General features: G+C 39.9%; 1 protein-coding gene across 1 annotated transcript; it reads left to right on the top strand.

The window, feature by feature from the left end:
* Nucleotides 1-1,530: 1,530 nt before the first annotated feature.
* LOC121528356 (zinc finger protein 271-like) lies at nt 1,531-21,741 on the top strand. The gene is made up of 7 exons (XM_041815783.1): nt 1,531-1,703; nt 4,832-5,034; nt 7,697-7,798; nt 7,909-8,004; nt 13,710-13,820; nt 16,934-17,057; nt 19,386-21,741. Exons 1-7 carry the CDS (start codon nt 1,676-1,678, stop codon nt 21,371-21,373), a joined length of 2,652 nt encoding a protein of 883 aa, XP_041671717.1. The 5' UTR covers nt 1,531-1,675; the 3' UTR covers nt 21,374-21,741.
* The last annotated feature ends 5,275 nt before the right edge of the window (nt 21,742-27,016 follow it).

Genomic DNA, 27,016 nt, shown 5'->3' with positions numbered 1-27,016 from the left:
CAAAAATCACAAAAGTCGAGTACTAACATGTCTATAGTCGCCATGTTTCGCGTTATTCCTCAGTAGCTAGCTCGATAGCGGCTACGTCACGTGTTGTATTGCTCTGATTGGCCTGTGGAGATGTGACAGACAGAACGTTCACCCAATCACACTCCAAGTTTTTTTCAAAGCCTCTGCCTTTTCTCAAATGTTTCCTGTTGAAGCTTTCCTAGATGGATGTGTGAAACACATCCATCTGGCATGACAGGTTACTTCAACCCAGCCTTCATAAGCAACACATGGATGAGTACTCTGTATACCATTATGTTGCTGAGTTTCAATGCACCTTGCATCCCTTTACTTCTATACCACACAATCAATAGGGGGGTAGTTTGAGACAGGCGGGCACTAACTGACTTACTTACTAGCTTGTTTATTGGTAAGGACTAAAACAGCAGAAGAAAGGTGCTTAAGTAAGGAGAATCAAGTGAATGTCCATCACCTTTCAAGTCTTTAGTTTTCAAATATCAGTTTTCTATTTTCAGTTTAGTTTTCATTTTCATAAAAGCTCTGGATTAAGTTTTTATGCACTTGTAGTTAATCTATTTTTAAATAAAATGTCTTTTAAAATGGCTTCTTGTTGTAGTGACGTTGCCCTCTAGTGGTTTAATCAGGGTATGGATAGTCAGTGTAACTCCAATATCCAACAGCCTGGCAAATTGATAGGCCCTTATTAATATAAGGGCCTATCAATTCAGTAATCTGTAGGATTTAAAATCACTGCAGAAGTATATGCAGTTTTTTGTAGGCTACTCATTTAGGTTCTTCAGTTTATTGATAACTGTATGAATTATAGTCAGAACACCAAATACATAGATCAAGTTACATGAAACGTGTGCTGCCAGTTGGCTGGCTCCCATACCGCGCATTAAATGGGCCGGTCTGTTAATGACTCCCGGGCCACTTTGTCCCTCCAGTCCGCCCCTGTCGGGCTCCCCATGAGGCGCATCACTTCTGCATTTCTCAATTTCTATTGGAGTCAGTGGGAGTGTCATAACTCTCCCAACTGCTCTGGATTCTGTCACATAAGCCACGCCTTTTCCAGGCAGATGTCCATTTGAGCTAATTAAAAGACCTAAAATGCAGATTTTTATAAGTTTGCTGCAAAAGTCAGAAATAACACCAGCACTGATGTGTTTTATCTTAATTCAGTCAGATACCTCAGTGTTCAGCTAAAAAAGAAGCTCTATAACTGCAACATCATGTTTTCACAACATGTTGTTTATGTTCTAATTTTGAATAATGATTTTTTAAATTATTGTAAAAAAAACTCATGTCAACCCAAGTTTCCTATTGAATGTATAGTATAGTATCCTATACATTTTCTCTAATAATAGGCTAATTGACAACTTCTTTATGAGCTGGTGCCCGACTGCATACAGCAGGCGCCCTTTATTGCTTTCGCCCCTGCCCCTCAAGCATCCTGAGACCGCCGTCATGATGCTGTGGAACTTTTCTTCCTCTGCTGCTTTCTCCAGTCGGTCTGTTTTTCCTGACGGACCTCACACCAACCGTTGACGCACAAAGCTGAGCTGAGTGACTTAGCTCCCTGATTAACCACCGATAAATAGTTTATGTGATCGATCTCAGTATATTGGTTTCTGTAAATGTAATGTAACTGCAGTGAATATCCAAGATGGACGGAGGTGTTTCCTCGGTAACCGGTGAGTATTAACGGGTAACTCTCGGTAATACCGATTTGTTTGGTTAGGCCTCAATACAGCCCGCGCGCGGGAATGCTAACTCTTGGGAAATACGGCTAATTGAAATGAGTAATTACAACATAAATGATGGACATCTGAAAAGACAGCTGTTAGTATTATCTTTATCATTCGTGAGTAGAGCCATGTGCCCGTGTGTGTAAATAAGCTCATCATGTGTAGGGTTACCGGGCTAACTGCTAATGCTACCTTAGCAGTTGTGCTAACTTTGCTAACCTTAGCCCCCGTAGCTTGTGGTTATTCGTTAGTTTAGTTTATTTAGGTAGCTTTAAATGCTGATGTCACGTACATGAATAATCTAATTATCAGCGAACATTACTCACATAGTAGTTATTGGTTTTTCTCTTCTTGTTTGTACCAACTTTACACTAATCTAAACTCGTATTCCGGAGCACTGAAAACAACAGGACTCTGAACGACAGCAGGATACAGAACAAACACGTTTACAGGTCTTAGATGTACCATTTTATGGACCATAAAAGATATAATATCCTCCAATACTCAATACAATGGATTTATTACATCTGCATCACGTTTATTTAATGACTAAATTCTTTAACACTTTGAAGAAGGAACCAAAAAGGAAAGAAAATGAGTTCAACATGCATATGAAAGAATAAAGAGGAGGCGAGAGATGGGATACCAGCACCAGGTATCTGTGCAGTTATCAAGTCTGTAATGGTAAATGGACCTGAACTTGTTAAGCATCCTTTCAGGTGTCTGACTACTGGAAGTGCTTTTACACAGCAGGTCACACTCACCCAGCCATAGCTTTGACTCTGCATTCACACACTGATGGCAGAAGTACAGTACAGTAGGTATTGGCTAATCCCATTCATTCACATGCATGACCATTTACTCACCACCGAAGAATAGGGCTGAACGATTTGCAAAAATCATCTAATTGCGATTTTTGTTCCCCAGTATTGCGATTGCGATTGCGATTTGATACGCAATTATTACTAGGTGCCTCATCTTGTTTATTTTTCAACAAATTCAAGCAATAAATCATCTATATTGTAACCTACACTCAGTCAAGCAGCATGAATTTATGATAATGCACATTTTTGTGTGAGTTTTGGTGGACTCTTAATCAATGTCGGTTAGTTGCTACTATGATGTACCTTGTCAATATAAATGTGTGTGTTCTTAACTGATAAGTGTTATTGTACCATTTTATTTATTAATTAAATTAAATTAAACTTCCTTATGTTTTGTAGAAAGAGGGTAGTAGAGGCTGTTTTTATGTCAGTCCTTGACTATGGGGATGTCATTTACAGACACGAAGCCCCTACAACCCTCAAACGGCTTGACTCCGTTCATCACTCTGCATTAAGATTTATTACTGGTGATCCTTTTAACACACATCATTGCATTTTATATGGTAAGGTTAGCTGGTCTTCTCCACAGATGAGACGAAATTTTCATTGGCACCTTTTTATTTATAAAGGCCTTTTAGAAAAACTACCATCTTACCTCACTGAGCTTCTCCATTTCTCTTTTAATTATCAACATCACACACGCTCCTCTGGCCAGCTGCTTCTGCATGTTGCACGAGTCAGGTCTGACCTGGGAAAGACTGCCTTTTCCTATTCTGCCCCTGACTCATGGAACAGGCTACAGGAGCTGCTCAAGATTACTGAGCTTTTACCTTTTGGGCTTTTTAGAAACATTATTTTAAACCTGCAACCTTATGTCTGTAATTGTTTTATTTAAGTGTGAACTTTATTGTAATTCTGAATTTTTTTTCTGTGACATCATTGTAAATGAGGGTATCCCTCAATGATTTCTCAAGTATAAATAAAGTTTGATTGATTGATTGATTGATTATGCAAACCAGATTTCCCCCCTGTGGACAATACTAAAATCTCTGAACTGAACTGAACAATGAAATCATTCGGAAGCATCCAAAGAGGCTCCCGGGGTTAGTCAGCAGCTGCTTTGACTTTGAGCACGTAGCTAGAAACCCCCACATTGATGAACACATGAATAACAATGTGCATTGAAAAAAAATGAAATTATTTCAGAAGCAATTAATCCATAGTAGCAGATTCTGAATAGGAGGGAGCAACAAGCTTTAAGCTATAAAGGATGAGGCTGGGGTGGAGGAGGTGAAGCTTTGCCAGCAGCAGCATGATGCATCAGCATTGATGCAGACAGGGATTCGTGAGTACTACGTCATCTTTAAATGGAGAGAAATAACTGATTGGCTGTGGGAGCTGGGAAGCAGTAATTGGTGTCAGTTGGCTATTAGCCAATAGTTAATGACTAAAGTGAACTAACACTAGGCTTCATCAATATTAGATAGAATGAACTGGAGCAGAACAATTTTAAAAATTGCAATTATTATTATTGCTCAAATTGCAAATTTGATATCAATGGATTCTTGTTTTTATGTCACTTGTTTTAATAAAGAAAAATGTGCATAAAACACGAAATGGACAATTTTTGTAAACCATTTTATAAAAAATGACACTTGAATGTTTGCAAAGTGTGCATAAAATCTCTGCTGTGAAACAATGAATGTATTAAACATCAAGTTAAAGCAATATTGCAACATCTGCCATTTGTAAATTGCAGCATGCTATATTGCGATATCTCATTTGCAATTAATTGCCCAGCCCCACTGAAGAACCCATAGGACTCTAGGAGACTTCTCCACTGTGGCACTATCTGCGGCCACTAGGGAGAGAATGGTACTGTCTGGCATTTCAACCTATCGATGCCATCATCTTTATTAAAGTGCAACAATTCTATTATTCAGTAACAGATTATGTTAACATGTTTTAATCTTCAAGTTGCTTTTAGAATCAGGGTTAGCACCTTGTTTCAGGTTTGACTAAAAGTCCTAGAAGTCACTGCTACTGTTCTGTCATAAGGGCACGGCATAAGGTTGATCATATCTAAATAAACAAGAAGGATTACTATATCATTTACCAGATGACAAAGCCTATAGCCAAAATTAGCATAACATGGCATGTGGCATAGTAATCTTGTTTTCATGAATAGAACAAAGCAACTTCTGGTTGGAATTGAAACTCTGTTAATTTCCATGTATTCTCTGGTTTCAGGTCCCGTTCTTCCCCTCTCCTCTCTTCGCCTCCTGGTCCCTCCTGTCCGGCTTGTTTCTGCAGCTATCTGGCAGACGGTGGAGCAGAAAATCGTGTCAGATTATGGGCTGCTTGAGGAGTTTGTGTTCACGATTACGGAAATTGTTCCTCAGCTTTTGTCCACTAGACAGCGGGCTGAGCTCATCCTGGGACTCAGAGCAAGGGTAAGAATTAGTTTCCACTAATAGAATGTCAGGGGAACACTAGAAGAACTCTGACTCATTGTCTTTATTGTTAGTTCATAGATGTTAATAATTTTTCAGCTGTTTTATAAAAAGAGAAAAAAAAAAAAAAAAAAAAATTATATATATATAGAGAGAGATATTTATTTGTATATGTACACGTACAATGCCATGAGAAAGTATTTGCCCCCTTTCTGATTCCTGATTTTTTTGCATATTTATCACACTCATCAAACCAATTATAATATCTCACAGGGACAACCCAAGTAAATAGTAAATGCAGTTTCTAAGTGATGATTTTATTTATGAAGGGAAATAAAAATCCAAACCCTGTGTGAAAAAGAAATCGCCCCCTGAACCTAGTAACTGGTTGTTCCAACTTTGGCAGCAATAACTGAAATCAAGCATTTGTGATAACTGGTGATGAGTCTTTCTCATCACTGTGGAGGAATGTTGTCCCACTCTTCTTCAAAGAATTGTTTTAACACAGCCAAAGTGGAGGGTTTTCCAGCATGAACTGCCCGTTTAAGGTCATACCACAGCATCTCAGTTGGATTTAAGTCTGGACTTTGACTTGGCCACTCCAAAACCTTATTAATTTATATATTTTTTATTTTTCTGAGCCATTCTGAGGTGGACTTGCTGGTGTGTTTCAGGTCGTTGTCCTGCATCATAACCCAAGAGTGCTTGAGCTTGCGGGCATGAACTGATGGCCGGACGTTGACCTTCAGGGTTTTCTGGTAGACAGCAGAATTCAGGATACTTTCTATGCTCTCTCACTGAAGTGTTCATGTTATTGTCAGTGTCTCTTACAGACAGATAGAAAGACTAAAGGCACTGTCTCTTGGTCAGTAAGCCCCAGCCTGTAAAAACTTCTTAAAAAATGCCTCAAACTGTCCGATATATGCTCTATAAAGACACGGCAGGGTCAGAAATAGGTGGTCCTGTTGATAGTTATCATTATAAATGAATACAAAAATGATTATCTGACGTTATTTTGTCGGTTATATGAGTTTAGAGTTATCATGCTGTGATAACAGAGATCACATGATCAAAGGTAGGGTCAAACTGATCGTCTCAGAATCAATATTTTTTTTAGTACAGCATGATGAGGCTAAAAATTCACACCGTTCAAAAGCTTGTTTTTTTATTTGTAAGTTCATCTAGACTACCAAAGGGGTGCACTAAGGGCCCTTTCATGGATTACACTGATCCTCAGATAAAGTAAAACATTTTTTGTTTTTTAACCTAAATGACCAATCAGCTGATTGATGTTACCTGGATGTAATTTCAGTCAACCAAGTTTTTCTTTGGTTGACAGCAGGTTAAACCCCTCAAACATGCAAAAAATCAGTAATGAAGCAAAAAGGCTGAATGAACAGTTCCTCATAGTTTTGTTGCAGTAGACACCGGGTTGTGCAGTATCTGTTTTTATCATCATACACTCCTCAAATTTTACCTGGGTGTACTGTACAACCTCCAGGTGTCAACAAAAAATATATATATTAACTAGGCCTGGGCGAATATGGCAAAACTCAAAATCACAATTAATTGAACTTTTTACCTCGATTACGGTTAATAAATGATTATTCTACCACCTGCCTCCTCCTCTGTTTGTTCTGAAAATATTTGTAAAATTTTAAAACAAATCACTGAAAGGAACATGTACAGAACTACAATTTATGGTCATTTATTAAAACAATTTAAATCAAAATACACATCAGATGAAATGATTTTTTTTTTTGTTAAAAGTTGAAAATAAACAACTGGTATTTCTTGCTAACAAAATAAATTATTTTTATACTGTTGTATAAAAAGTGGACAATAACTATGCCACACACATTGCACAGTCAGCTCTGTGTTTGAGTTTTAGTGGACTGGAGGGGGTGAGCGCATGACTAGTACTTCTTCTTTTCTTGGGTTTCCAGCAGGCTACATGCCTTGCAACACCTGGCTACCAATCACATGACTACAGCCAGTAGTCAGTTTGTTTTTAAGTGTGTGGTGCATTAGTAGAAAGAGAATTACAAGGGAAAAATTGAAATAATTGACGCAGCAGGTTTATGTCGGTTAGAGACTCTGAATGTCGGTTTCAGTTATTTTTGGATTAATTGCCCAGCTGTAATATATACGAGCAGTTGGTGGAGTGCATGCTCAAGCAAGCAGAGCGCACACCTCTACAGGAGCTTCATTTAATCCTTTATCCAAGCACCAGCTAAAAAAAACAAAGTTTATAGGGGGACGTTCACAGGAGTGCTGGAAGCAAGTTTCAGGTGTGTACTGTTCTCACCGTGTTGCCACCCATTCCTAAATAGAAGACATAATGGTAGTTAGGATGGAAGGTAAAGATATCCAGTGTCATCCTCTCTTATTCTAAAGTCAAATGAAATGCATCCAAACGGATCCAAGTTTTCATTGGGCATTACATCCTCCAAGATACAGGCCTTTAGAAAGATCCTTTACAGGTTTCTGTTCATGATGAAGTGAAGCTGGAAAGAGCTGCTGTTATGCAAGGATAATTTTTAAGTTGATAAAAGAAAAGTTTTTTTTACATGTTTGATCTTCATCCTTGTATAAAAGCAGTGTAAAATCCACCTTTCCCTTTCGGCATAAGTACCTGTTTTCTGTCTTCTTCTGATTGTAGCTCATCCTGGAGTTGTGTCGATCTGAAGAGACTGCCTACCTTGAGATCATTCAGCCACATCTAGACCGGATGCAGAACCTCCGGTCCCTGTGGAACGTGGAGGTGAGTCTGGTGCTACCTAACAACAACAATAGGCCACCTGGGTCCCATCCCTGATTAATATGAACTATTATGAAGAGAAAATTTATTATTTTTAAATGTCCTTCTTGCAGGCAGATAATCCGGAACAGGAAGTAGCAGACTCACATTTTATGGGTCTTGTCCGAAATCTCCTGAGAGATCCCGAAGAGAGAAGAAACTTTTTCCAGGTAAGATCTGTTTTACTGTTTTTACACTGTCTTATTAAAATCAGTGTTTCCCATATATAGACACTTGGCTGGACTAAGGCTCACTTTTATACATATATTTTTAGGCTTTTATACATTTGGCTAACATTTTCTAACCTCTTACACCTCTGGCAAGTCTGAATGGGGAGTGGGACCCAGACCTGAACCTCCTCCACTCTTCTGATGTATTCTAATAAACTACAGCCTTTAGTGACCATGGTAGGGCTGGAAAATTAATTGCAAATTAGATTAAATCGCAGTAAGGCCTGCTGCAATTTACAAATTGCAGAAGTTGCAATATTTCATGAACTTGAGATATGTAAACATAGTGATTTAATACATTCATTTTTTGCAGCAGCTTTGCAAACTTCACCTCCTCCACCCCAGCCACCTCCTTTATAGCTTAAAGCTTGTTGCATCCTCATTTTTGCTGAATTCTTGTTAGGTTGATTGAAATGTCAGATTTGACCACTTGTCAGGATACTTAAGTTTATTTCCAGGGAAAAGGGGAAAAATCTGTCCGTTGTTTGTGTATGTTGTACTTGGTACAAAAATGTTTCACTAAAACGTTAACTATAATAACAGTTATAAAGTCAGAATAGTTCTTTGTTTTTTGAAAAACATGAGTGATATTAGTTAGAATTAGTTATAAATATCTTGGCTCACTACATATCCCCCTTCTTAACCCCAGATGTCCATAAACACATCTGCTAAACTTATTTTGTTAAATCAACAATTGAAAAAAAAAAAAAGATCAGTTATTATCGGTTATCTGCCATCAGGAGTAGGAAATTAGAGGTTATCTTATCAGTTCAAAAAATTCTTATCGTGCATCACTAATCAGGATAATAATTGCACCAGCTTAAAAACAAACGATGTGTAAATAAAGTCTGTAAAATGACTCTGGCGGTACTATTTTCACTATAACCAGGGGCTGTGGCCGATTTTTTTTATCCATGTTTGGAACGTACGGCTGATGAAGAGGTGTTTCCTTTCGTGCTTCATTCAGGGAGAAAATTTTTATCAGAACAGTAAACAATGTTATTTGTCAGGGTATATTATAATTTCTTTGACTGAATGCAGCTCGTGTCATTCCGTGCTGTATGTGGATGGTCAGACTGTGGGAAGGATTGGACCTGCATGTCGCAGGTGCAGATGAGAGGGATGACACCCTACTGCAGGAGCAGGTGTTAATGGTCAGAAATTCAGGAGGAATGGGCAGGTAGGGTGTTGGTGGTCCAACGCAGGGCTATAGCTCAATGTCTGGTCTGTTCAGCACTGTGTGATTGAGGAATAATACCCTTTTTTTTTTCTCTCTCAATGTCTTGTATGGGCTCCCAGTGTGCCTGGGCCTGTGCCCATGATGCCCATTGGTTAATCCGGCCCAGGCAGTGATTCTCAACCTCCAGGTCTCGGGCCTATGTGGCTCTTTAGTGACCAGTTAAAGCTCTTTTAAGGTTTAATTGGAAAACAAAACCTTCCTAAAAACCGTTTTGAAGGTGAACACTGTAATCAGTAAATATTCATTATAAGACACATTAATAACTGTGTTACCCACACAAAGAACACAGGCTTTAAATACCAAAGTTAAATGAAAATGTATTTTTTTTAAATCCGTATATTATTACCGGGGAGTGCGCTCGACAGAGGAGCGTGTGTAAGAAAAGAGAGCAGTCTGCCGGTGGTCATCTCTTCAGTAGGTGTCATGTCTGTGTTCAAATTGAAGCTTCCTGTGCCCTCGTTTTAACCATTGTCACTTCCTGCTGATGCTCTCTCACAGCCACGTTTTATGATTATTATGCCGATACGCCTCGTCATCAACGAGCCCAACACATGGATCACATGTTAAGATAACGTAATATCACGGGAAACTTAATTTGATCTTCAATGTCCTATTGATAATAAATACTGTCAAAGAGCAGAAATATAAATCCAAAGCTACAGAATGAGGCAGGGCAGAATGATGTGTCTGGGAGAGCTGCAGGTGTGAGGCAGGGCTGGTTTTAGGCATTTACAGCAGTGGTTCTCAACCTTTTCAGCCCACAACGCCCCAAAAAAGGAGACTGGGGACCCCCGCTGTACCTGAAGGTGGTTGGACACAGCCATGAACATTCAAGAACAGTCATGTGGAGACAAGTGGGACTTTTCCATTATATGGTGCGGCTCGGCTCGACTTGGTTTGACTGAGCCTGGCAGCCCAGCGCAGCAGGGGGTTTGCTTTTCCACCACAGCTGAGCTACCCGTTTGAGGGTAGCTGGAGCTGATGACGCAGTGTTTTAAGCCCTGCTCGATCTCTCTTCACTGCCTGATCTGAATGACTACATCGTTTTAAAGCAAAAATCAAACTGTAGACCGACAGCACTGCAAGCTGCTCTTTTAACTTTCTCTCCCTCTCTCTCTCTCCCCACTTCCCTTTTCCTCTCTCTCTCTCTATCCGCGTTTAGTAAACAAACAATAATTCATGCTCATCATCAAAAGGAGAGAATTTTCCTGCATACAAGTAAAAGAACAGTCTCCTAATTATTGATTTGTGGGTCTCTAAAGAGCAGAAAATGAACGCAATCATATTTTTGGATTGGGCAGTGAGAATGGCATGCTTTAAAGACCCTGTAAAGTAAAAATAAATCTGTATTTAGATTTGCGGTATGATCACTGTGTGATGAACCCCCAGGTCAAATTTCAGTCACATAAAGCAAGTTTATAAAATGAAGCTTCAAATCATGAAAAATGAGGCAGTAAAATCTGCTCCAGGATGGTGTGGGCGTGTCTGTTGAATGAGCTGAGACCACGCCCACTCAGGACACAGGTAGTCTGCAGCATTAACCCCCCACTCATGGTGTCATACTTGGAAAAATATTTTCCCCTAAAAACATGAACCAATAAACAAAACATGCATAACTATAACTTTGCAATGAAACATGAACATTATAGAATGGTACAAGACTGAATTCCTTTGCACAAAATGAACCAGAAGTCCCTGCTCAGGTGACTGCTTCCTTCCACAGTATTGTAGTGTTAGAGGGGTGGGGTCATTTTCTACTGTGGGCTCATGACATCGTGAGTCCATATATTAGCCCCGCCCACATGAAACCAAGCCAGGAAAGAGATGAACTGGCCTAAATCCAGAATTCAGTCTCATGTAGATCTCAGAGTTTTCTCATGTTTACAGCAACCAGATTCCAACATTTCTAGAGTGTCAAGACAAAAACTTTGGATTTCACTTTACAGGGTCTTTAATAGCGCCAGTTCATGAATTAGAGACGGACTCCATCATGGGCGAAATGTTTCGAACATCTCCAGCATTTTATTTTTTAAAAGTCTAAAATTGTCCATAAGAAGGGGACAGGGTCAAGCTTTGGTTATTAGTGGGTGCAGAAAAAGGTGTATTCCTGGTCCTTCCTGATTTCACTCGTCAGAGTGAGAAGCCGTGTGCAACTATACGAGCATAAAAATCTCAAGTTTTGGTCTTGTGTCATAAATACATAAGTCGTACAGTGAATGCTGAAATTATACCACTACTGTAACAGAGTTATAGACAGTTGGAGCAGAGGCAGGGATGAAACGCGTCTCCCCGTGGGGTGAAAATTGGTCATGGAGGGGTTATCAGTAGCAGAGGGGGTAAATCCCTCCAGTGCACTTGAAGGTGGGGCTGGCCTGCTTGAATAAAAATATATTAAGAATAGCTCAAATGGCTTAATAATGGCAATAAATGGTGGAAAAAAATGGGTTAGAAGTGCCAAAAATGGTGGCAAAATCCAACCAAATGGGTCGAAGCAGCTAAAATAGACATATTATTTTTTAAAAGAGGATTCAAAAAGTGGCTGAGATAGCGTTAAAGTGTCAAAAATAGGTGGAAATATGGGATGAAAAATTGACATAAACTTTCATAAAAGGGTTAGCTGATGCAGGAGTAGGCAGAAACTGGGTTCAACTGTCAAAAATGGGCATATTAAATTGTGAAATGTGGCTTTAAAAGTGATTAACAGTGGCAGTATTGTGTCAGCAGAGCCAACAATAGGCAGAGAGTGGCAAGATTTGGTTTAGAAGTGGCAAAACAAGTAGAAAAAAAGTTGTGGAAATGGTTTAAAATTGACAAAAATGGGTTTTAAGTTGCAAAAGTGTTAAAATGGGCAAAACTGGTGGGGAAAAAAGTGATGACAATGGATTGAAATCTGGCAAAATTGTTGTCAACAGTGTAAATTAAAAAATCTTTATTTAAGGCATCTGGAGACCCCGTCTCAGTGTCTCGCAACCCCGATGGGGTCCAGACCTCAACGTTGAGAACCACTGATTTAGAGGCCCAGGGCAAAGACCAATATGAGGCCCCTCCCCCTTTCGCTAGAGAATGAATAATGAGTGGAAACGAATGAGAACGCATCTGTATTATGTTAATAAAGCCACAGAACTCCAGTAAATGTCCCAGTGTTAGATAGAAATACCCAAACATCCAACCATAATTCATCAGCTCTATGAAAAACATCTCAGAGCTTAGCACATACTAATATCTTAAAAAAAATCTTTAGGCCAGGTGGAACTCACCTAACGCTGGTGTCGAGCCAAAGACTCGTATTTCCAAAATCACCACTTTTTAAGAAAATTAAGAAAGACACAGCTTTTGACATGTTTTTATTGCTTTAAAAACCCACTGAGAGATGTAAAGACTGACCAATAGCACCATTTAATAAAAGCAAATAATTAAAATCGTGAAAAACTGAGATACAGGGTTTTTAGCCTGATATCACAGTAAATAGATAAATATATGCTCATTATCAGTGACATATTGTTTCTCCAGAAACTATACAGACAATTATCCACCGATTCAGTGTTTCATTTAATTTCAGCTATGGATTAACTCATCTGTCATCTACCTCACATCCCTGGTTTGGACTGTGGCTCTGGCTGAAGTGTTCAGACAGTGGGGCTCATGGGTAGGATAAGGAAGAGTACTGCTGGATTAACTCATCTGTCATCTACCTCACATCCCTGGTTTGGACTGTGGCTCTGGCTGAAGTGTTCAGACAGTGGGGCTCATGGGTAGGATAAGGAAGAGTACTGCTGGATTAACTCATCTGTCATCTACCTCACATCCCTGGTTTGGACTGTGGCTCTGGCTGAAGTGTTCAGACAGTGGGGCTCATGGGTAGGATAAGGAAGAGTACTGCTGGATTAACTTATCTGTCATCTACCTCACATCCCTGGTTTGGACTGTGGCTCTGGCTGAAGTGTTCAGACAGTGGGGCTCATGGGTAGGATAAGGAAGAGTACTGCTGGATTAACTCATCTGTCATCTACCTCACATCCCTGGTTTGGACTGTGGCTCTGGCTGAAGTGTTCAGACAGTGGGGCTCATGGGTAGGATAAGGAAGAGTACTGCTGGATTAACTCATCTGTCATCTACCTCACATCCCTGGTTTGGACTGTGGCTCTGGCTGAAGTGTTCAGACAGTGGGGCTCATGGGTAGGATAAGGAAGAGTACTGCTGGATTAACTTATCTGTCATCTACCTCACATCCCTGGTTTGGACTGTGGCTCTGGCTGAAGTGTTCAGACAGTGGGGCTCATGGGTAGGATAAGGAAGAGTACTGCTGCTCTAAAGGGAATTCTCTTCAGTGAATCAACTACTTTTGTTGAGCCCTTGCGTGTCACATATGAACACCTCTTAATCTTAGATTTTCTTTGTGTTCCAGGATGTTTTTCCAGGAGACTTTGGCCCCACGTACGATAAAGCCATCCAGACTCTGATGTGGCTGTTTCTGTCCAGACTTGAAAAACTTCTTCCAAGTCAGACACTCCAACAGGTAAACCCCTATCACTTTACATACACTCTAATTTGTCTTCTGCACGTCCTCTGATGTGGCTGTTTCTGTCCAGACTTGAAAAACTTCTTCCAAGTCAGACACTCCAACAGGTAAACCCCTATCACTTTACATACACTCTAATTTGTCTTCTGCACGTCCTGGACAAGTCTTAAAAAGTCCTGAATTAGATTTTTTAATTAACGGCACATAAGATCTTAATATTATCACTGGGTGTTCTTTAATTTTAGATGAAACTTTGAATGAGAAACACCTGAATATGATATAAAATCAACATTTTCTGTTTGTAAACTAGCTCCAGTATATCATTTTCAGTGGAATTGCTTGTTCAGGTGATAATTCACTGACAGTGTTTAATGTTCACATACATAGAGTACAAGCAAAAGAGAAGAAGTTTAATGTCAGTTTATTGAATTTTGGCCTAAACATGAAACAATGATTAACTCTTAGAGCTCACAGCTATTTTTTTCACCATCATGTCTCGTCTGGACTTTTTTCTTAAAAAGCTTATAAGACATCAACCCTGTGGTGCACAGTCAAGCTTTATACATCCTTTTTTTTCAGGACAACCTGGGCTTTAAGAATATATCTGCTGCAGTAATGTCACTTGAATTTTGAAAATGTTATAGGACTCTAAAGGCAAAAGAAAAAAACTAAGTGGAATTTGAAACTCATATTATTATTTTTTTTTTAATTTCATTTATTACGAACAGAAATATAGGGAGTATACATACATAAATCTCATATCTCACAATTCATAATTCCCACAAAAAAGGACAAAACAATTGCAAATAAAATGCAAAGATAAAATAAAACAGAAAAAACACATCGTACAAAATCACGAAAATACACTGACACACAAACAACAAGAACACAGGTAATACAGTCAGACCCCTCTGTTATTGTAGTCCTTGATCCTAGATTAAAGTACTTTTCAAGTCAAACTTCATATGAGAATGCCATATTTTGGTAAAGTCTGAGGATCTGCCTTTGTAGTAGATTCTATCCATGACGAGGTAGCTTGAAAGTTCATTCCACCATTAGACAATTGATGGCGTTTTAGATGTTTTCCAGTTTAAGGCTAAATATTTCCTTGCAGCTAACAAGGCAAGATCTATATATCTACATTCATTATTATTCCATTTGTCAGACATATTAGTTCCCAAAAGACATAAATGAGGTGAAAGGGTAACAGTTACACATAAGCACTGAGATATTAATTTAATAACAGATTCCTAAAATGATGACAGTAAGTCACATGACCAGAACATGTGAAACTCATTTATTTTTATTGATAACACACAGTAAACAATTGTCAGTAAGCCTTTTCTTTGCACAGACTTGTTCTCCTATCTCTTGGGGACACAACGGTGAAAAAATAAACATTCTGTGGCTAAAGGTTTTCAAAACATCTACCTATATACTAAGAAAAAGTCCATTTGCTTTTTTGCAGTTAGATTTATTTGTGCCATTCCTTTAAGCAGCATCTTGTTATTGAAGGACAGACCATCCAACAATGCATTGCATGTAAATATTGTCCTCAACAAATATGGTGCTACCCACCGAAAAAAGTCAAAGTAAGTGATCAAAAATGGATTCAAAATGGACAAAAAGATGTTTGTTTCAGAATCTAATGCCATGGATTTAATTTTTAAAGACCCCAAAAAGTCACCTAAGTTCCAGGCTCGCTAGAACAGCATCCTTTAGGGCTACGGAGACATGGGGGGTAGCAATCAAATGGCAAAATTGTCAGCTTTCGGAGGGAAAAAAGAGTGTCTATTATGGTTCAAAAGTTAACATTTTTTTGAACTGTTACTTCTTGTTGTATACGACAACACTGTCCTCAGAGACCCTGAGAAGTCATCAAATTCCGGGCCCACTAGAAAATGTTCTGTAAGAGCTACAAATGCATGGAGAACATATTAAAAAGGCACAACACAGAGCTTTCACAGGAAAAAACAAGTTAGTGTCTACGACCTACGGTTCAAAAGTTACCAAGCAATTTACAAAGGGGTGTGCCTGTGGCATGGAACTGTGCTGCGTAGGGCTGCAACAAACGATGATTTCAATCATTGATGAATCGGATGATTGTTGTCTCGATTAATCGATGGATCAGATGTTTCCAGGGGGTGAGGTCCCTTATTTAAAAATTTAACATGGATATTCCACAGCTGTCAAAATAATGTTAGAGTTTAAATGTCTTTATTCTAAAAACATTCCACAGAATAAACACAAAAAATATGATCAATTATTTTAAAAAATTAAAATGGTATTTTATATGTTATGACTTTGCCTCCCTCCTTACAAACATACATAAACACTTTAAGGTCATAGTAATGACAATAGCCTGAGGATATGATTTGAATGAAAGACTCATAGTGGGATTCTGCTTTTATTACGTCCTCTTGTAATTGTTTTATCCCAGAGAAACCAAAGGTCAGCCTCAGCCTCTTAAAGTTATTCATATTATAACTAAATATTTATCACTGACGTAATCAACAAGCTAACGTTAGTTTGTTAATGCTTGTTGTCAGACCGAAACGAAACTTAAGTTCCGCCAGAGTTTTTACGACAACGAGCTTTTTTTAGATCGCTAGCGTCTCATCTCCGTCATGAGACATGGTTGATGATGAATATATCTACTTAATTTTTCCACTAATCACGGGATTATAATCAGAGAAACCAAGCCAAAGTAAAGGCTATCAGACGTCTGCGTGTGACATAAACAGCTCCATGTCACGCCAAGTGATGCCATAATCGCAAGACACAACGAATAGACACATAAATTCGTTGCCATCTTTTCAAATTATCGATTTTTATCGATTTGTTGTTGCAGCCCTAGTGCTGCATGAGCTCTAAGGGTTAAAAGGTAGCTGGCTGATAAAAAGTTGTTAAAAACTTAAACTTGGGCCTATAGGAACCAAAGCCAGGAAAATGATTATATTAAATCCTTAGTTTTAGACTTTACAAGTCTGTAGCTATCATAGTGTGAACTAATAAAAGGATTTTAACAGCTGGTTGTTTTAGTTTTCCTTTTCTCTGTGGATTAACCGTAGAAAGATGTTCTTCTGTTTCTGACTCTCTGTGTTTGTTAGATTGCATCTCTGCTCAGTGACTCCTCATCTGTTCTCAATGAATGCATGCAGACTTTGGCTCATCCACAGGAGCTTAAAACTCTGCTGGACTCTCAAAAAGACCTCAGCCAGTTAGAGGACATTGGTAAGCTTCTCTGAATTTTAATTTTATCTATTATGAGGCTGTGATGAATGTTGTCTTAAAAGCTTGTGAGCGGTAGATATCAAACAAGTAAAGAAAAAAAGGTATGCATATCTAAGTATCTGAATCAGTACCAACAGAGTGTTTGGAAATATCGGCATATTGGATATCAGAAAAAATCGAAGGTCAGGCATCACTACAAACAAGTTTTGGGTGTAAAATCATCTCAACATTTCAAAACTAGATGTGCATGCAGCACTATGTCCACTGTCAAAACCTTCATGCACTGTAGAGTGAGAAAGTGATAGAAAATCTTCCTGTCAGACACACAGGGTTTTGGTCAAAATGGTGGAATAGACTGCAGGGTTTTGGTCTAAATGGTGGACTAAACTGCAGAGTTTTAGTTTGAATGGTGGACTAGACTGTAGGGTTTTGGTCAAAATGGTGGACTAAGCTGCAGGATTTGGCTCTGAATGGTGGACTTGACTGCAGGGTTTTGGTCTGAATGATTGACCTGACTGGAGGGTTTTAGTCTGAATGGTGGACTAGACTGAAGAGTTTTGGTCTGAATGGTGGACTAAGCTGCAGGATTTCGGTCTGAATGATGGACTAGACTAGAGGGTTTTGGTCTCAATGGTGGACTAGACTGTAGGGTTTTAGTCTGAAATGTGGACTAGACTGCAGGGTTTTGGTCTGAATGGTGGGCTAACTGCAGGGTTTTGGTCTGAATGGTGGACTAAACTGCAGGATTTCGGTCTGAATGATGGACTAAACTGCAGGGTTTTGGTCTGAATGGTGGACTAGACTGTAGGGTTTTGGTCTGAATGGTGCAATAGACTGTGCACATTCTTCAGCCTTTTAGTCTGAATGGCGGACTAGACTGCAGGATTTTGGTCTGAATGGTGGACTTCACTTCAGGGTTTTGGTCTGAATGGTGGACTTCACTTCAGGGTTTTGGTCTGAATGGTGGACTTCACTTCAGGGTTTTGGTCTGAATGATGGACTAGACTGCAGGGTTTTGGTCTCAATGATGGACCTGACTGAGGGTTTTGGTCTGAATGGTGCACTAGACTGCAGAGTTGTGGTCTAAATGGTGGACTAGACTGCAGAATTGTGGTCTAAATGGTGGACTAGACTGCAGGGTTTAAGTCTGAATGTTTGACTAGACTGCAGGGTTTAGGTCTGAATGGTGGACTTGACTTCAGGGTTTTGGTATGAATGGTGGACTTGACTGCATGGTTTTGGTCTGAATGATTGACCTGACTGTAGGGTTTTGGTCTGAATGATAGACCTGACTGCAGGGTTTTGGTCTGAATGATTGACCTGACTGCAGGGTTTTGGTCTGAATGATGGTTTAACTGCAGGGTTTTGGTCTGAATGATGGACCTGACTGCAGGGTTTTGGACTGAATGATGGACCTGACTGCAGGGTTTTGGTCTGAATGATGGACCTGACTGCAGGGTTTTGGTCTGAATGATGGTGTAACTGCAGGGTTTTGGTCTGAATGATGGACCTGACTGCAGGGTTTTATTCTGAATGATGGTGTAACTGCAGGGTTTTGGTCTGAATGGTGGACCTGACTGCAGGGTTTTGTTCTAAATGATGGACCTCACTGAGGGTTTTGGTCTGAATGGTGCACTAGACTGCAGAGTTGTGGTCTAAATGGTGGACCTGTCTGCAGGGTTTTGGTCTGACTGGTGGACTAGACTGCAGGGTTTTGGTCTGAATGGAACAAACTGTCATTTATGAAATGTAGAGGAATGTTAATAGTTTTTATCAACACCAGTGTTTCACACAACAAACATTTAGAAAAGTCAAAGACACAGACTTTAATGTTTTATTGATACAGTTTTGCAAAATGATAATTCCAGCAGTGGGTAAAATAAACCCGTAGTAGTTTAAGTGTCAAGATCAACCAAATGTGGAAGTGCATGCTTACATGTTCTTGACTGCATTTCTCATTTTCATGTGTTAATTTTTTGTTCTTAGACAGGTTGTAAAATTAACATGCTGTTTGGGGAAAATAGTTTGTTATACCAATATTACAAGATAAATAAGTCAAGATCACAAGAAAATCAACAAAATGTACATCTCACGGCTGAACAGAGATAAATGTTTGGACACGTGTTTGCTCAGAGCCTTCGTACATCATAACTCTTTGTGAAATTGTTTGTATGATGACCCTCTGAAAACAGCTTCATGACCCATTTTTGGGTCCTGATCCTCTCGTTGAGTGTTGATGGTCTTGATGAAGTTGTTGCTTTTGTGCACCACAGCGTTGCTTTAACACTTCAGGCTTTTTAAATCTGTTATTCTGATCTCCTCTCTCAGATTCTTACGTTGTTGACAGTGGCATCTTGTCAGCGCTCTGTCTCCCCCCGGTGGAGAGAGTGGTGATCGTCGATGAACACACAGGAACGGATACGGTGAGTGGACTGGTGTACACGGTGTGCTCAGAGATGGAGGTGGAGTCTGAAAATAAGGAGGCTGAAGAATGTGCACAGAGCCAGTGGTACGGTGTCAGCGGTGAGGTCAAAGCAGAGATGGACAGCGAGGCTGCCACAGACCCCACCGAAGCCACTGAGGCCAGTGAGAGTGAAACAGCAGAGGAACAATCTGAAACACTGATGATCGGTGAAGACGGGCAGGTGACTGTGCTTAACGCGGAGGAGGCAAAGCCGAAAAGACGAGGGAGGAAGAAGAAACAACCTGAAGACGAGGACTTTGAAGTCAAAGGTAGAAAGAGGGGGAAACAAGAGGAAGACATTTTGTGGGAAAGACCGGTGAGGAAGAACCGTGGGCTGAAGATGAAAAGGTACCTGTCACAGTGGAGGAAGTCAAAGACACAGGCAGGTAACGCTGCCAACAGCAGCGCTAGAAAATACAACACAGGCCGAAGTGCGGCCAGGAGCAACGACTTGGACGAGAGAACGTGCAAAGTGTGCGGCAAAGTGATGGCTAGTGTCAAGTTTTTGGAGCGTCACATGAATCTACACTCGGGAGAGCTGCCCTTTTCCTGTCCTTTATGTAAAAAGTTTTATAAGAGCTTACGTTTCCTACAGCAGCATAAGTGTCCAAATCAACCAAAAGGAAAGCCAGGCAGGAAACCCAAACAAGCAGCGCCTGCAGGAGACGAGGGCCAACAGTCAGTGAATCCTTTGGACACAACCAATGAAACACAACCGTCACACAACGCAGACCAGGACCCTGACCAATCAGAAGCCGGGCAGACGAGCCCAGAGGACAAGAGCCTGTTAGAGGGGCCGTTTTTCTGTCCACACTGCAGTGCTGAGTTCAAGTGCAAACAGACTTTCAGATTCCATTTAAGGAACATTTGCTACAATGAGCAGCAGGTGGACCCGGAGAAACCAGAAGATGAGAAGCACTGTTTCAAGTGTGATGAGTGCGACAAGGCGTTTAAGTACAAATCAACGCTGGATTCCCACAAACAAACTCACAACCCGCTGTACTGCGAGGTGTGCATGAAGCTGGTGCGTGACTCGGAGGCGTTGGCCATGCACAAAGAATCCCACACGCCATTTCAGTGCAACCGCTGTGAGGAGAACTTCCCCGTGTTCAAAGCCCTTCATAAGCACTACATCGACGCCCACAATCCCACCGAGCCTTACACCTGCACGCATTGTCAGACCACGTTCACCAGCCTGAAGCGTTTCATCAGACACGAGTGGAAGCACACTGGGTACCAGCCGTTTCAGTGCGCTCACTGCGTGAAGAGATTCAGATCGTACTCTGACCTTGTGGAGCACCAGAAAAAACACACAAAAGCGTATCCGTTCCTCTGTTGGGAATGTGGAAAGAAATTCAGGCACGGCGTGACGTTGACCAGGCACGTGGAGCGCGTGCATCACTCCGGAGAACCCATAATTGACAAACCCTCTGCGATCTTCACCTGCCCTCAGTGTGGGAAGGTGTTCACGTCCAGGAGATGCCTCCTGAAACATGACAACTTCCATCACAAAGGGCTGAGGTTTCCATGTGAGCACTGTGGAAAGGGATTCTTTGGGAAGGACGCGCTGGTGAGGCACACTCTGATCCACACGGGAGAGCGGCCTTTTAAGTGCGATGACTGCGACAAGTCGTTCAGATCAATGGCAGAGCTGAAGATCCACAGGAGGTACCACACAGGAGAGCGGCCGTTTAAATGTAACATCTGTGAGAAGGGCTTTGTGCAGTCGTGCTTTCTCACCTTACACATGCGGACCCACACCGGAGAGAGACCATACATCTGTACGGTTTGTAGCAAAGGCTTCTCCAGCCTGCACGGCCTGAAGAGACACCGGAGACTCGTTCATGCATAGTCACCATGCTAACTCCCTCGGACGTGTTCTATTTGATGTTCTTTTTGAAGGAGCTCAGCTGTGGATTAAATGAAAGAGTTGTGCAGGAACCGTTGTGTTCAAGAATGCTTCAGCAGACTGAAATAGGAAAACCAAATGGGAACGTTAACATGATGGCTATATTTGCAATCTCTCTGGCCTTCGCAGCTTTCATTGGCAGAAACTGTGTAAATGTACAGTGAGTAATTCAAATTAACTTTGTATTTTTTACAGAAAGGTTTGCTGTAGTTCTGCTAAAGATTTGTATGTATTCATGATGTACAACTTGTTTCCTTTTCAGAAATAATTTCTTTTTCTTGAATAAATTAAACATTTGATTCTAAGTATCATTTGACTAACTAGTGATTTGACTCAAAATTATTAAGCATTTAAATGGTTTCCTTTCTGATTTAGAGCAGGCTAAGGCCTTCAAAACAAGTCAGAACTGATACTGTTCTACTGATATTTTACTCAAAGGGGTGGTTATAAATAAGGACAGAAGGAGGCTTTCTGCTGGGTCTTTAAAACTATTTAGAGTTCATAAATCTATGGATTGAAAATGAAGGCCATTGAGAGTCTGGAATGTAAGGTAAGTCTTTTTTCAGTGTTGTATATTTTAATATTAGACAAAGATAACCCGAGTTCATAAAAAACACTTTTTTAAAAAGTTTATTAAGAAGGAAAAGTCCTCCAAACGTATCTGGCCCTTTGTGAAAAAGTAATGGTCCCCTAAACCTAACTGGTTTAAGCATTTGCAGTTACTACAAATGACTCTTTCACATCACTGTGAAGGATTTTTGCCCTCTCTTTGAAGAATTGTTTAAATTCAGCCATATTGGAGGGTTTTCCGGCATGAACGGCCTGTTTAAGGTCGTGCCACAGCATCTCAGTCAGATCTAAGTCCAGACTTTGACTAGACCACTCCAGAACCTTCATTTAGTTGTTTTCATGTTTGGGATTATTGTCGGTCTCCATAACCCAAGTAAGCTTGGGCTTGAGGTCATGAACTAGTGGCCGGACATTGTCCTTCAGGATGTAGAGAGAAGGATTCATGGTTCCATCGATTACAGCAAGTGGTCCAGGTCCTGGTCCAGACCATCACACTACCACCACCATGTCTGACTGTTGGTCTGACATTCTTCTGATGACATGCTGGGTTAGTTTGACTCCAGATGGAACGGGATGCACACCTTCCTAAACTTATGTCTGGCCAGCCCTCAGAATATTTTCCCGGAAGTCTTGGGGATCATCAGGATGTTTGTAGTCATGTTGATCTTTTTGGTCAGCAGTGGTTTTGGTCTTGGAACTCTCCCATGATGCCATTGTTGCCCAGTCCCTCTCTCTGATTGTTGAATCATGAACTCTGACCTTAACTGAGTCAGTGAGGCCTGCAGGTCTTTGGATGTTGTTTTGGGTTCTTCTGGGACCTCCTGGATGAGTCGTCCATGTACTTTTGGAGTCATATTAGTAGGCCCGCCACTCCTGGGAAGGTTCACCACTGTTGACAGTTTTCTCCATTTGTGGATAATGGCTCTCAGCATGGTTGGCTGGAGTCCCAAAGCCTCAGAAATGTCTTTGTAACCCTTTCAGACTGATAGCTGTCAGTGACTTTGTTTCTCATCTGTTCCCTTTGGATGGTTCCATGATGTGTTGGAGATCTTCAGCCTACTTCACTTTGTCAGACAGGTTCTAGTTAAGGGATTTCTGATCCGACAGGTCTGGCAGTAATCAGGTCATGGAGTGAATAGTGAAATTGAGCTCAGCTTTCCAAAAATCAATCAATCATTGTTTGTATAGTGCCAAATCTTAACCGAAATTATCTCAATACATGTGGGGCAGGTCTGGACCATACTCTCAGTTTTGGCCCATTACAGTGGCTCCCGAAGTGGGGGTCAGGACCCTCAGGGGGGTCGCGAGACAGGGAAGGGGGTCGTGGGATGCTTTCTAAAAGCAAAGAGAAATTTAATATGATTTATAATCATACATGTTATATCATTGTAAAAAAAATGTTCAATTTAAAACAAAAACACAGTCATGTAAATTTTGTGCATAAATGTAACTAAAAGTTAAAAAGACAACCTAAAATGCAAGTTTTATACATAATGCTTTGTGCAACAGAGCACTTTGTGCACTTTATCCCACTTAAGAGGAGGTGGGGGTCCCGGGTCTCAAATGCTGTTATTTTTGTTAGTTTGGGAACCCCACGCCTATTATACCAGTGTTAATCATAAAAAAATGGTAACGATTATACCCTCCTATAAGAATACCAGTGTGAATTTATTATAGCAGTGAAGTCAAATTCTTCTTAGATTCAATGAAACTGTTAATAATTATAGATGTAAGTATGATGTTAAAAGATGAAGCCATGATTATTTTAATGCTAGCATTAGCAAAATAATGGCAGTGATAAGAAATCTGTATGACATATAAAAGGGATAATAGTAAAATGTGGTTAATCACATTTAATTCATAATTTAACGAGGATGGGCAAAGACTTTTCACACAGAGCCAGGTAGGTTTGTTTTTTTCCTTTAATAATTAAAATCATGACTTAAAACTACATCTTTATTAACTCGGGTCAAATATTCACATTTATTTAATAATCTGAAATATTTAAGCCTAAAAACATTTAGACAGTTTTGAAATCAAGAAGGGGGAATAAACTTTCACATCACTGTAGACTTTTACATCTCAACCCACCTAATGAGAACCACTGCTCTAGACCACTATGACTTTTGGGGTAGTTCCTCCTGGGACCTGAGCTTTAATTTGGAATGCATTTTTATTTCCTCCCACTTATTTGGGGTAAATGGGACTGGTAAGTATAACACAAATCTAATGGACATTATCTTCACAAAGAATGTTTTTAAAATGCTCAAAACTAAGTTTGCATTTTTCTGACAATGCACCACAAGGACCTATTAAGACCAAGTATGATCAAATTTGTCTCTAAATGTTCTTGTGGTCTTGGAAAATTTAATTCAAAACTTTTAAAAATATAAAATAAAATTCCTAAAATATTCCCCAAATGTTTCAGTCAAACTTAATGGAGAGCCTAAGCAAATTCACAAAATTTAAAAGCAAAGTTCACCCAAAATTCCTAATTTCCATGATAATTTTGGAAAATATCAAAAGATAACCCCCCCTTAAAGTATTGTCGTCATATGTGTGCACATGCAGGGTCTCCAGAGGATCTCATGATCACATTGGTAATATCCTCCTTAAAACCCATATGTACAGTGCTTAACACATTTATTAGACCACCTGTCATAAAAAGGAGAAAACATAAATATTTTAGAAATCTCTCAAAAACTTGTTTAAAACTAACAATTGTTATTATTTATTTGGCAAATAACAAACTGAAACAACTAAATAGTCCTTTTTCACACATAATAACCAAAAATCTTCATATTGTGTATGGCCTCCTTTGGCATTCTTGCTGCCATTGTTTTTATGAACTTTTCCACAGTCTCTTTTGTTACTGAGTTCCAAATAATTTCTAGCTGTTCCCACAGACTTGCTTTAGATGAAACTTTTGTGCCATCAATCTTTGAATCTACTAAATCCCAAATTTGTTCAATAGGATTCAAATCCGGTCCTTGCCTTGGCCAGTCCATCAGTTCCAGTACTCCAGATTCCTTTTTCTGGCTCAGATAGTCTCTGCACAGCTTTGAAGTCTGCTTGGGGTCATTGTCTTGTTGGTATATGAACCCACGACCAATCAGATTCAGTCCAGAAGGATTCCATGATGTACTAAGATGTTGTGGTAGATGTTCTTGTTCATGATACCGTGGATCTTCGCCAATTTACCTACGCCGTATCCACAAATGGAACCCCATACCATAATGGAATCTCCAGCGTGTTTCACTGTGGATGCAATGCATCTGGCATCAAAACCTTCTCCAGCTTTTCTGCGGACATAAACACGACCATGCTGACCCAAGAGTTCAAACTTGGACTGGTCCGTCCAGAGTACCTTCTTCCAGTCATCAACAGTCCAGTGTTTGTGCTTCCTGGCAAATCTGAGGCGTTTCTGGATGTTTGCAGGCCTCAATAATGGCTTCTTAGCAGCTATTCTTCCCTTTAAGCCTTGTTCCCTCAGTCGTCTGCTTATGGTCATTCTGGAGACTTTCTCAGACTCTGATCTAGAGGCATTCATCTCTGCCTGAAGATCAACAGTGGTCTTCCTTCTGTCTCTAGTACTTCAAATCTTTGGTTTCCTGCCTCTTCCTTGGCACATTTTATAAGTACCAGTCTGGGCAGCTGACTCCAAAGTATACTTGACCACACTGTGAGAACACTTTGTCTTTCCCTGTTCGTCTCAGAGACCATCCAGCATCATGAAGTGCTTTAATGCGGACTCTTTCATTTTCAGTCAGCTCTCCACATTTTACCATTTTGAACAGGAATGAGGAATTTCAAACTGAATTCACCTTTTTATACCCAAATTTGAGCCGGCTCACTGGGCTTCTTTGAGAAGTCAGAAATGAATCAAGCATAACATTCAACCACTAAAACTCATTTTTCTGTTCAGGAATGACAGTAAATGACTATAATTTGACATATTAATCAAGAAATATTAATGTGCTTTACTATTTTTCAGTTTTTTGTAAATCAGTCAATTTGAAAATTCATGGATAACAATAATTATTCTATTTTAGCATAAAATATAATATGGGTTAAAGAGCTTCTACATATTTGTGTATTAACCATTGCAGAAACATCAAAAATGATTTTGGTAATTACCAATGCTGTTAATTTAGGGCAGCTGTGGCATAAACCTTACTTTGGGTGGTGGTCTAATAAATTTTTAAGCACTGTACATATAAGCACTTCCTAGAACATAGTTGCAGACTCATGAGCCTATTGTAGTTTTCATCCTTTAGCGTGTGTTTGAGAACCAAAAGCCTCTCCTCTTCAGCGTGGCAGCAGAGTGAGCATCTGTGTATACAGGGGAAGTGGCACAGTGGGGGACGGGGAGGACCAAACTGAAGCAAAAGCTGCACCAATTTTGGATTTTATAGAAAATCTGCACATATTTCTGATGTTTTTATGGCACCTGTTCTGAACCAGTACACCCACGAAGTCTTCTGAGAGGAGTCAAGGACAATTGGAGCAACAGTGTTGGTGTGCAAGTCGAGACAGACGGACAGACATGCTGCCAATTTCAGTGGAAGTAGGAAAGTATTTGGGAAATTTTCAAATATTTTCCTGGACATTTCTGGGAAGATTTTATTTCAGTGGAATTTTGGAAATTTCTTGGGATGTTTGGGATAGTTTGTTGCTAAATTCTTCAGGTATTTTCATGTAGTTTGAGGAATGTTTTGGAATATTTTTGGAAATATGACTGAGAATTTGGTCGGGATGGGGGTCCTTTGAAATTGTCAAGAATTCTAATGGAAATTACACTGATTTTGTTTTGATGTTTAGGGGAATTTTGTGTCGTTTTCATGGAATTTTGGGGAGTGTTTTTCTATATTCTTAATGTTATTTCAGGGGGAATTAGCTTTGAAATTTTAAGTTAGTTACCTGAAATTTTAGGGGAGTTCTTGTTGGAATGTGTAGGCTTTTGATAAAGTTTCTTAAGTTTTCATGCCAATTTTAGGGAATTTGGAAAATTTTCCA

The sequence above is a fragment of the Cheilinus undulatus genome, linkage group 20 (genome assembly GCF_018320785.1).
Source record: "Cheilinus undulatus linkage group 20, ASM1832078v1, whole genome shotgun sequence".
Lineage (NCBI taxonomy): Eukaryota > Metazoa > Chordata > Actinopteri > Labriformes > Labridae > Cheilinus > Cheilinus undulatus.
The sequence above is the reverse complement of the archived record's forward strand: the minus strand, read 5'-3'. Positions and strand labels throughout refer to the sequence as shown.

Bases quoted from the DNA above. Each gene is read 5' to 3' on its own strand.
- LOC121528356 (XM_041815783.1), top strand. From the start codon at position 1,676: ATGGACGGAGGTGTTTCCTCGGTAACCG. The intron at 7,799-7,908 runs GTGAGTCTGGTG...TCCTTCTTGCAG, and splicing joins GGTCCCTGTGGAACGTGGAG to GCAGATAATCCGGAACAGGA. The intron at 13,821-16,933 runs GTAAACCCCTAT...TGTGTTTGTTAG, and splicing joins CAAGTCAGACACTCCAACAG to ATTGCATCTCTGCTCAGTGA.